Genomic DNA, 12,707 nt, shown 5'->3' with positions numbered 1-12,707 from the left:
GGCTGAGGTTGTGGCTCAGTGATAGAGTGCTCACCTAGCAAATGCGGGGCCCTGGGTTCAATCCTTAACACCACATAAAAATAAATAAATAAAGGTATTGTGTCCAACTACAACTAAAAAATAATTTAAAAATTTTAAACAATCAAACTTCTAGAGGAATACCTAAAAGGATATTTTCATGTCCTTGGGGCAGGCAAAGATTTCTTAAACAGGACACAAAAGCACTTAATCACAAAAGAAAAATAATTGATAAGTTAGTCAGTAAGATTAAGAATTCTATTATTCATCAAATATATTAATAAGCAAGTCACAGACTAGGAGAAAATACTTTCAATACACAACTAAAAAAGTATATGTCTCCAAAATGTATTTTTAAAATGCTTACAAAATCAGTAAGAAAAGAGACAATTAATTAAAACAACATTGACAACAAAACTTAAATAACCAGAAAAGAATACATCCAAATGGCCAATAAACACAAGAATAGATACTCAATGTCATTACTCATCAGGAAAATGCAAATTAAAATCACAAGGAAGTACCACTACATACCTACCACAATGGTTAAAATTAAAAAGACGACAATAGTAAGTGTTGACAAGATGAGGACCAAATAGAACACTCAAGACATTGATAATGGAGGGAAACTGGTCCAACTACTTTGAAAACTACAGCAGTATGTATCAAAGTTGAACATATACCTACCTTTTGACCCAGAAATGCTAGTTCTAGATGTAGATTCAAGAGGCATGAATGTATATGTCCACCAAAAGACACATATAAGAATGTTTATACCATAGCTAAACACTAGAAACAATCAAATGTCCAACAGCAGAGAAATAATAAATTGTGGCACATTCACATATTCAATAACAACACAGATGCATCTCAAAATCTGTTAAGGAAAAGAAGCCAGATGTGTAAAAAAAAAAAAAAAGTACATACTTATCTAATTCCATTTATATGGAATTTAAGAAAAGTAATCTATGATAATAGAAGTCTGAAGTGTTTAATTGGGAGCAAAAGGAGATATTAACAATAAATAGACACAAGGAATCCTTCTGGGAGATGGTCCATACCTTGATTTTGAAGGTTGTATATAAGTTAAAAAAAATCAACTATATATGTTAAAACATACTTTATTGTAAATGTTATTAATTTTTTAAAAATCTATTGAGCACAAATGGCAATGTCTTCCCACTTTGGAGAACAGTTTCTTATGGTTCTCTCACAGAATTTTTATCATATCTGTACTAATCACCCACTGAATGGGCTCCATATAGCTTAAAAATTCTCATAGTGAGGACAGTGATTTATATGCTATGGTTTTATATAGTTTGAGTATCTCCGAAGGGCCCATGTGTTGGAAACTTGGTGCTCAAGGAAGTGGTACTGAGAGACAGTGGAACCTAGTAGAAGGTCCGTCCTTGAGTCATCAAGGGCACTGCCCTGAAAAGGGATTAAAGCAGTTCTCATGCAAGTCCTAGGTAGCTCTAGCCATACCCTCTGTCCCACTTTTGGTAGTTCTGGAGGGAGGATTATAAAAACGAGTAAGCCTGACCTCTCCCCTCTCTTCTGCTTCCTGGTTTGAGATGTGTTCACTTGCTCATATACGTACTCCTACCATGATGTGATACCACCTACCACCTTCCCAGAGGCTTAACCAATGGGGCTCCATAATCTTGAACTTTAACCCTCCAAACTGTGAGCTAAATAAACCTCTTTTCTTCACAACGTAGCCTGCCTTGTGTATTTCATTATAGTAATACAAAATTAACTTATACATGTCATGTGGTAATTAAATATAAAGATATTTTCAGTGATAGTTAATTCCAGAATCTCCCTGAGAATTGGAATTTCAAAATCTGTTTTTATTTTACTCTTTTTTTCCCAATACCCTTATAACTATAGAAGTATATATGCCACTTATCTACAGAAAATAAAACAAAACAAATAAACAAAAAACCTCTTGATCCACATTTCCCTCCAACAGCAGCCCCATTAATTTGTTCACCTTATAGCTGAATTTCTAGGGGAAAACAGTCCATTATCAACGTTTCTACTTCCTCTATTCCCATTTCTGTTTTAACCACTTTAATTTGGTTTCTTAACCATCACTCCACAGAAACCACTTTTGTCAAGGTCACTACAAAGTCTTTTGTGGCCCAAACCAGCCCACACTTTTGGTCCTCATCTTGCTTAATTTTTCAGTCATGTTCAACATAACTGACCACTTACTTCTTAATGAATATCCTTTCTTGAATTCTGTTACACCACACTCTCCTGGTTTCCCCATTGTCTCACTGATTGCTTTCTCTTTTGCTATTCTGCCTCCTGTACCTGACCAAATGTGGAATTTCTCAGGGCCCTATCTTGATCCCCCTCTCTTTAAGTGATTTCCATTCATTCTCTTGGTTTTAAATATCTTCTATGTGGGCTGGGGTTGTGGTTCAGTGGTGGAACACTTGCCTACCATGTGTGAGGCACTGGGTTTGATCCCCAGCACCCCATAAAAATAAACAAATAAAATAAAGGTATTTTATTACAACTAAAAAAAAATTTTTCTTAAATATCATCTATGTGCTAAGGATGACCAAATTCCTAAATCTAACCTCTTTCCTTTAGAAGTCACCAACCCTTCCCTCTAACATTAGTCCCCATATTAGTGTTCTTTTTATTTCCTTCATAGCACTTAGCATAATTTTAATTAATTCAGTTATTACTCATTTTTGTGTCTATCTTCTTTACTTAACTAAATTCCACTAGGACCAATGCTTATTCATCACTGTATTTCCTATATTTTGCATATATGGCACAAAAAGACATTCAATAAATATTTTTAAATAAAGAATGCATAAAACTTTCTGACTTTTTGAATTATACTGTGTAATAAATGTTGTAGTACAAAATTAGTCAAAATTAAATATCATAAAGCTTTCATTGTTAAACTACCTTTGAAAATATAAACAATAAAAACCATGTGCTAAACCCACATATGAAGATGATCCATCACTGATGCCACGTGTGCTGAGTGTTGATAGGTTTCACTGATACTGTTCAAACCATGGACAATGCTTATCAAACTTTAATGTGCACAAAAATTCCCTAGGGATAGTTTTAAAATGCAAATCCTGATTCAGTAAGTCTTGTCTGAGTTTTTGCATTTGCAACAATTGTTAGGTTAGTGTTACAATTGATGCTGATGCTGCTGTCCACAGGCCATATTTAGATTAGCAAGGCTCTAAAGAATACTAACAAAGGACTTTTGAACTAAACTGAACATTTGCTGGACCCTAACTTCATGTCTAATATTATTCTAGGTGATTTTATATACATTATCTTATTTAAACCGTGACTAGTCTCTTGTAGTATAGGAAACTCTTATTTACCCAAAACAGATGGTTCTCAACTTTACCAAGACCCATCTTTTAGAAAACAGTATCTTATAATATGTTTTACTATTGTGAATTAAATATTGCCTACCAACACATGTCCATTTTCTTTAAAAAAAATAAGGCCCCAATTATAAAGATGAAATGAATGAAAATCAAATAATAAAACATACATATTTCAAAATATAAATTTATCAGCACAATTATTTTAGAAGACAGAATAAGACAGTTGATCATGATTTAAAAAGAAATTTTATGCCCTTCTTATTTATTTCTAGGATGAGGGGAGGATAACATTTTTTGCTTTCTTATGTGACTCTCTTTGAAAATGTGCAGTATGAATTCCTCAAAAATAAAATTTTTACCCTTCAAAGGAAAAAAAATGAATAAGACAGTCGAATGTATTTGTTGAATAACTGTGAATGAAATATCCAAATGCAGAAATATACAAATTGCACCAACAATGGTAAAAGTATTGGCTCTGGCTGGGCATGGCCTGCCTATAATCCCAGGGACTTAAGAGGCTGAAGAAGGAGGATCACAAGTTCAAGGCCAGCCTCAGCAAGACTCTGTCTCAAAATAAAAAATAAAAAGGGCTGGGGATGTAGCTCAGTGGTAATGAACTCTAGGGTTCAATCCCCACTACCAAAAATAATAATATTAAAAATAATAAAGTATTGGTTCTGAACTAAACAAACAAAAGTACATAAATAAATCACCCTCCTTCAATTTACCTACCTGGTAGTTGAAATCCTAGACAAATTAGAGTTTACTAAAACCATGCAAAAATGCTTCATGTTTAGGGGCTGGGATTGTGGCTCAGTGGTAGATTGCTTTCTGGCATGCGTGAAGACATGAGTTGGATCAGAGCAAGAGTCTAGTAGTCCTCAGACTCAAAATGTCACTAAGTTTCAGCAAAGGAACAAAATCTTCCTAGGATGAGGGGTGACTTTCTAAAAGAGATGGTATTTGGGATAGTCCATAATGAATGGGTGAAAATTTCAATTGGCTATTAAAATTGGGAAGCCAGAAGATTAAATTGATTTGAAGAGTAAATTAGTTCATTTTTGGATTTGTTAAAATGGAAGAACAGGATTAGAAAAATATGAAGTCGGTGTTCAAGGAACCACAACCAGTTTAGAATAAAAACACTGAGGATGAGGGATTCAGCTGGAACAGTTTCCAAAGGCTACACTGTGGAGCATCTTCAATGCTCAACTAAAGAATACTTAAAATAGGCTTTGAGTAGGGGATTAACTTGATATTTATGTGGATCATTCTGGCATCAATACTCAAAATAAATCAAGAGAGGAAAGCCTAGATAAGGTTACCAGTAGGAAAACAAAACAAAACAAACAAAAACATGCAATGGTCTGAATCAGCAGACCATTCTATGGAACTCTAGGATTCCAGAGGGTCACCACAGGTGGTGATCTTTGGCAGAGGAAATGCAAGCCTAGCAGTAGTCTCTTGCTTCCTCCCCTCTCTCTCTGGAACACCACACATGCATCTGTGCCATATAAGATTCTGGTGTAAGAGAGTGTTTCGTTGCTAAAAACAAATTTTGTTTTGTTTTTGTGTCTAATCCTAATTCTTGTTTAATTATGATGTCCTCAAAGCCATCATATAATCAACAAGTATCATGGAATATAATAGTAGCTATAAGATCTATAGACACTAGATGAATTTTTAATATCAACTGGTTCAATCATTATTTGTCCTACTGTATAGACTGTATCTCCCTCCCCAAATCAAATTTAAAATTTCTAGCTATTTAGGTTTGAGGCAATTAGGATGTTATGTCATTGATGTTTGCAATGGTTATCTGCGGAGTCCTTTGAGAAACTCCAAATTCCTTTCAATGAGATGTGCATACTATGCTGTTGGCTTGGCATAGTTGGAAGCTATGTACTTGCTTGGGAATTCTGGTTTCTTAATTCTACTAATTTGAGTTTTTTATACATTATCCCACTTAATCTTTATTTTATTTTATTTTTTTAATGCGGTCCTGAGGATCAAACCCAGTGCCTCACACATGTCAGGCAAGTTTCTATCACTGAGCACAGCCTCAGCCCTCACTTAATCTTTATAGAAGCTACAACATTTACAAATTATCACATATTACTATGTTCTTTCAGGGTGATTCACAAATAGTCAAAAACAGCTGGTTACATTCATAAATGCCAAGAGTCTATTTATAGTGAATTTTTGTTTGTCAGATTTACAATTTTATTTCTATAATGCATGAAAAATGTTAAAATGCTATCTCATCCTAATTCTTTCATCTACTCACAAAAATATTCTCATTAATTATAGGGGGTTTTGCTTTACAGTAGCAAGCAGAAGTGTGTTGATTAGGATGGTTCATAAATCCTTTGGTTCTGCTAAAATGACTTGCAAACCAAAAATTGTAGTGGACCAGTAGTTTATACCAGTTATGAATATTTCTCTCTCTCTTAGCCCCCTTGAATTTATTGGCACATCATTACTTTAGACAAATATTTCTTGTAAGCTATTGGCCCATCTATTTCTCAAACTTTGAAAGGTATAGCATAATATCTACAGTACCAAAATGGAGCTAAGATGATTCATGTAACAAAAGTAGTTGTTTAGCTTTAGGGACCAGAGGTTTAATTTCATTGAGTCATACATTCTGTCGAACTTGCTGAATCTTAGCCATGCTGACTTTCAAAGACTGTTTAGCAGGAAAGTGACAGTTTTGATACTAGTAGTTTAAAACCTTTATAGAAGAGGCATTTTGTTTTTTCAAATGAAATCTTAAATGGATTTACCATAAATAAACAGATAAAGCATATAATATACATAATAACTATTAAAAAGTCAAACTACGAGAACAAAAAGACTTTAAATAAACAAAAACTAGAAACTTTGAATTATGGATGAAAACTGCAGCTATATCCATCAGTTTCAGGGATGGGTGTATAGCTCAGCATGAGAGTACTTGCCTAGCATGCATGAGGCCCTAGGTTCAATCTCCAGCACCACACAAAAAAGGTTTAGATTTATCCATCAGTTTCAACACATTTATCAGTTCTGTATTTTGTCTTATTTGCAAATATGGAACAAATTGAAGATGCACACATATAAAAAAATTTACCACTTAAAAGTGCTTCACCTGGGCTGGGGTTGTAGTGGTATAATAGAGCTCTTGCCTAGCATGTGTGAGGCACTGGGTTTAATTCTCAACACCCCATATAAATAAATAAAATAAAGGTCCATTGATAACTTAAAAATATTTTTCTTAAAAAGTGCTTCACCTTATTATTTCAGAATTCTTTTGTGTGTGTGATGCTGGGGATCAAATCATGCATGCTGGGCAAGTGCTCTGAAATTAAGCTACATCCCAGGCCCAGAATAATTTTTAATTAAACAATTTTCAGACATGTGGGGAAAAAAGGGAAGTAAACTTTGAAAGTTGAATCACTGAAGATATTTAACATACATAATTCTGAATGAATATTGAACACAAAAATCAGATAAGAACTCAACCCTATAATAAATACTTAAAAGATTTATAATATATATAATCAGGATGTTCTTGTTTGTGAGCAAATGATTATACTGATAATAAAAGCATGTTCCAAGCACCTGAATTGAGCTTTTACTGAGCTAGATTATTACATATATGAAACAGGAGAACTGGTAGTATTCTTAGTTAAATTATTTTATATGAGCAAATATACACAAGAGAGAAAAGATCAGTAAGAATCCACAATCTTACTCAAGCCACATTTATAAAATTTTACTCTTTCCAGAGTTGGCAAAAAAAAAAAGTCCTATTTTTAAGATTAGAAGATAAATTTATACACTGATAGTTTTCAATGCATTAAAATGGAAATGTCATGTGAAAATCAAATGAAAATTTAAATCACATTAGGCTCTAAAGCACATCTGTGAGAAGAGCTACCATGTATACAGGCATATAATCAACTATTAATGAGTGTAAGAAGTTGAGGTCAACTGATTGTTGATTACAGAGATAAAGACAGATGACAGCAAAAAGGATTAGTTGTTAAATATTATCAAAATTTATTTCAGTTTTCAGACAGGAAGAAATTAATTTCTATTAGTAATGTACCTCCATATCTATAAGCAATATTTATAGGTAGGTGGGGGTGATATTTTGTTCATTTCCTCAGATTCTGTATGTCTACTTTGACAGGAAATTATTCTGATATACCAAAAATTAATATTCTCTCAAATAGACATCACTTCTCACATGAACTGCTAATCCCTAACCACTCATCCCTAACCTCGTGTGACTTGTAGAAGTCAAAATGCAGGAGCAGGGGCTGGAGTTGTGGCTCAGCAGTAGAGTACTTGCCTCACAAATGTGAGGCACTGGTTCCATTCTCAACACCACATAAAAATAAGTAAATAAAATAAAAGTCCATCAACAACTAAAAAAAATAAAATAAAAATGCAGGAGTACTTAAAATGTTCTGTAAAATCAGTCAGGCTATGTGTAGTAAGGTATATGTGAAACATAAATGAATTTTTTGTTTAGACTTTGGTCCCATTCCTAAGGTATCTCATTATGTATGTGTCATATTCCAAGATAAAAAAAAATTGTAATCCCAGCAACTCAGGATGCTGAGACAAGAGGATCACAAATTCAAAGCCAGCCTCAGCAATTCAGCAAGGCCCTAAGCAACTTAGTGAGACTTGGTCTCAAAATAAAATGTTAAAAGGGCTGGGGATATGGCTCAGTGGTTGAGCGCCCCTGGGCTTAATTCCCCTGGTACACACCCCCCATCTGGCCAAAAAGTTTCAGATTTTGAATTAGAGATGCTCAACCTGTAATGTATTTAAAAAGTATCCCTGGAAAACTTGATGCTGATTTTGTGGGCCATCTATATCTTACTAATTTACTTTAATGAATTAATATGTGATCCTTAAATCTGCTTATGTAAATTTAATAACTGATATTTGGTTTTAAGTGACAATGTAGTAAAAAAAATCAGTAACATTTTTGTTTTTAAACTTTTTACAGTTATCTTATTTAAGTACTTTAAAAAATTACTGAGTATGTGATAAAGAATCTCTAGCACCGATATCCTATTCACATAAAAATTATTTAGACAAAACGCATCATGATAAACATAATGAAAATTATTTTACAGCTTTATTTTCCTAATTGAATGCAACAAACTCTGAGGGATCTTCTATGCACCACCAACTGTCCCTGGCACTGAGCATACAAAAATAAAACAGTCCTTGCCCTCCCTCCAGAAGCCTAAAGACCAGAGGAAAAATAAATGCTTAAATCAATAAATAATTTTAATACAATGTGGTAGAGGTAAACACAGAAGGGAGAGGCTCTTAACCTAAGTGAAGGGAGATGAGGGACTGGATAGAAGGCACAGGGGAAATCATCATAAGAAGGACATCATGATGATGCCTGAGCAGAGTCTTGAAAGATGTGCAGGCACTACCAGATAGAGAATGGGGTGAAAATACCAACAAGTCATAAAAGTGTGAAATAGCGTATTAAATCATAGGAAACACAAATCAACATTTTGAAAAACTGTGTTCTACCAGCACCTCATGGCCTTATGTGATTGTGGTTCCATAAAACTTTGCCATTTCAACCTCTATATGCTTATAGTAGGGGGCAAGGAAACACCATTTGCAGGCTATATCCATCTATAACATGGAAAGGGACCTGAAAATGAAAAATGGCTACCACAAAAAATCTATGTGTCAAAAGCAGAAGCTAATAACAAGAGAGAGAGAGAGAGAGAGAGAGAGAGAGAGAGAGAAAATAAAACTGCACAATAACCTAGAAACATTTAGTATAGGGTTATTCAGTTCTACATAGTTTAAAACTCCCTGTGAGAACAAACTGCATAACAATACATTCTTAATAGACGAAGGACCTAGAGTTACTGAGATAATGTCATTTGTTATGGACCTTGTTTATAAGGCAGAAGGCTGTACAATAAATATACTCAGAAAGATCCAATATTATTAAAATAAAATCTACCAAGAAAGCTACCAATCATTACCTGTGAAAGTCATCCTGTGGGCCATATCATTTCCCAATCATACCAAATATAAGAGATTATAACACAAATATTAAAATTTAGAGATACATAAAGAGTCTTTGGATAAAAAATATTTAGGGTCACATATTGTGAGAAAAGAAAAAGGCTATCAAGCCTGGTTTATTACATGCATTAACTCTTTTCATTTTTACATGACAAGATTTCTATTTCAAAAGCTTATTTCATCCAATATCTTCAAACATAAAAAGTTTCAATAAAAATAAATGTCTGGGGCTGGGGTTGTGGCTCAGTGATACAGCGCTTGCCTGGCATGGGTGAGGCAATGAGTTCAATTCTCAGCACCACATTTAAATAAATAAAATAAAGGTCCATTGACAACTAAAAAATATTTTTAAATAAATAAATAAATAAATAAATTTCTGTTGATGAAGTAAAATATTAATTAATGAAAAGCTATTTTATATACTAAAAAATGGACCATATAGTCTTACACTTTACGATAAACTACAGTATAATAATTCAACCTTCAAATTAGGCAGAAAATAAAGGTAATCCATAAAATATTCTACTTCCTTACATCGCCAAGAAAGGTATGTGCTATAGGTCAAATGCTATTCTTAGACTGAACCCAAAATATCAAGATATAAAAATATTTAAGTGTCAAAAACATGAGACAGATTAGTCAATCTTGGGTGACTATAATGAAACTAGATGCTTTACTACATCAACTACTCTGTTCTCAAGGACCTGCTATTAGGATAGCTAAACACATCATCATATTTTATTTTTTATTAAATGTTTAAGTTTTTGCAGTAAGCATACTATACACCATCTATGTCTATGGACCTATAGATTTAATCTAAAGTCATCTAAATTCATAACCTTTTAAAACCACTGATCCATATTCTCTTTTTTTACTTACAGTCTATATATTCTGAATTAAATTTTACACATTCCTTTCCTCTTCAGAAAGGGACCTTTATCAGGTTTACCTAAAAGTCTGCTAGGACACCAGTATCCTAAAACACACCATGTAGTTTAGGTTCTTTATTTCACATTGAATAAATGAATTCAGCAATAACATTTATAGAGAAACACTCCAGTTTCTATGGATTTACACAATTTTATATACTTATTCTTGATAAATGATATGATTAAAACTAGGAAAAACTGTGGTGGAGTACTGATTTATAACTTCACAAAACAAATTAATTATTTGTAATAATTAAAGCATGAGAGCTTTTAAAATTCCTTTTTTCCATAGAATACAGCAACCCAACTTTTTTTTTTTTTTAACTGTTCTTGGCCAATGAAACCTTTACATGCTAAAAATTACACTTCATAAACCACTATTTAAATGTTCATAGTGCAAAAGTTTTTAAGTAATTTTCTAAACCCTGATATCAAAAATTAAAAGCATAAAGAAATTTTCACAAGAAAACATTTGAAGCATTATTCAGTAATGATTATTTAAGAGTTTTTATTTAATAAATAATTCTGTTCATTGAATTATATCATTTGGCATTTGTTTAGAGAAAAAATGTTTATGTGGACCAAGGCAGTAAAAAAGTTTCATAAGCAAATCCATGTACTGGATTTAATGACTTAGGACTGTATTATTACACTTGATCATATTGTGAAACAAAGCTTTAACATATTTATCTATGTCCCAAATATATAATCATATTTTCATAATTTCACATGCTCTAGAATAAAGCTGCCAAAGATCAAGGTTCATTGTCAATAAGAGATCCTTTGATTATTAGGAAGAAAATATCCATGATGCTCATATTTACCAAAATAACTTTCAATTAGTTGTGTCAGTATTTCAGTTTTAAACAGAATAAATACTCTTTAAAATTCTCCTTTTCTAAATAAGCGTCTTCCCCCAAGTTGAGACACATCTGCCATTTTCAAACTTTTGGTGAAAAGACTATTGAAGAGTCTACAATAGCAGTGTTTAATTTTCGTTACCCCAAGGAAGTACTTACTATTTTTTTTTTCTTTTTTTTAAGCAGGAAGGATACTTTTATGACTTCCAAGTCAATTCAAATGAAACTCTTAATGTGAACCTGATTTGTGCTTTGGGTAAAATAAGGGTTCACTAGAAGATAGAATTCCAAATAAACTTCAAGTGACAATAACTTTAAAATGGACCTTTTCCATATAATAGAAGAAAAAAGTAGTCTCTGTATTCAGAACAAGTCACTCCGATCAGCCTAATTACAATGGACATTGAGACCAAGGACGAAGAAGAAACGTCCCAAAGCTCTATTCTACCCCAAGTTTGTTGCTAATTCAGGGACGACCCATAAATGTTCTTCCTCTGCAAACTTAGCATTGACCCCTCGAGTCTGACAACCCATAAGAAACAAATGCGGAGAAGTTATAACTTTTCAAAGTTGGGGGAGGGAATGTATGAGAACTGACACGCTTTGCCCTCTGAAATACTTCACATTTACTTTTGACAAAATAAATAACTGGGAGCAAAACCGAGATTCAGAAGGAACTTTGCCGCGTGCACCGGTAGAGCTCCTCAAAGACCCCTCAAGAAAAGTGTGCTGGGGGCTCACCTTCCATGTCGCCGCCGGGCTCCGCAGGTCTGGAGCAGCCGCTCTGGCTGCCCGGCCGCTCCACGTGCTCCTGCCGTCGCCGGGACGCAGCACGCAGCTGGCGGGAGATTCCTGACTCGGGGAGTCCCCGGGATCTGGCCGCCGCGTCGGCGCAGATTGAAGGGGCCCCCGGAGCCAGCGACCCGGTGGTGCGCTGGGTTACAGCGGCGCTGGCTGGCGGTGACTTTAAAGGACGCTTTCACCGCCGAGCGCCCTAGGTTTCCGCACCTTCAGCCGGTTTTGAACGACAAACCCGAGGAACCCCCGATAGCATGGAAGTAGCGCTTCTGTGAATGTCTCAGAACGTCTATTTTTGAAGGATAACGGACGAGAGAGTGAAGTCACATGGAGAGGGTGTCTGCTTTGCTTTCTCAGCCAGCTCAAGTTCACAGAGGTTGTGTCTTAAATTGAAAGACTCAAATTTATTTATTAATTTTTGTCTAGATGCAGGGATGATAGCTTGAAAAAACCCTCATTGAGAACTTTGTTCTCCTTTCTGGGAACTATTTGGTTTGTTTGCCATTACTCATAAAATACTTATACATATTTATTTTCTAGTACCCTGCCTCTTCCTAAATAGGAAACTTTCAAAAATACATATATAATGTATCAGAAAACTAAGTAAAGAAAGTGAAGAGGGGAGTGGTGAGATAGTAAAATTAACTGAAAGATGT

General features: G+C 34.2%; 1 protein-coding gene across 1 annotated transcript in view; it reads right to left on the bottom strand.

Moving 5' to 3' along the window:
- The window catches only part of Ikzf3 (IKAROS family zinc finger 3), an 85,139-nt gene extending 73,074 nt beyond the window's left edge, over nucleotides 1-12,065 (bottom strand). The window contains exon 1 of the mRNA XM_076869277.2: nucleotides 11,995-12,065. Within this exon, the coding sequence (XP_076725392.1) occupies nucleotides 11,995-12,001 (7 nt within the window). The 5' untranslated portion in view covers nucleotides 12,002-12,065. The remainder of the gene's footprint in view (nucleotides 1-11,994) is intronic.
- Between the last annotated feature and the right edge of the window lie 642 nt (nucleotides 12,066-12,707).

This window comes from Callospermophilus lateralis, chromosome 11, assembly GCF_048772815.1.
Source record: "Callospermophilus lateralis isolate mCalLat2 chromosome 11, mCalLat2.hap1, whole genome shotgun sequence".
In the NCBI taxonomy this organism is placed as follows: Eukaryota; Metazoa; Chordata; class Mammalia; order Rodentia; family Sciuridae; genus Callospermophilus; species Callospermophilus lateralis.
This window is presented reverse-complemented; position numbering and strand designations above follow the sequence as displayed.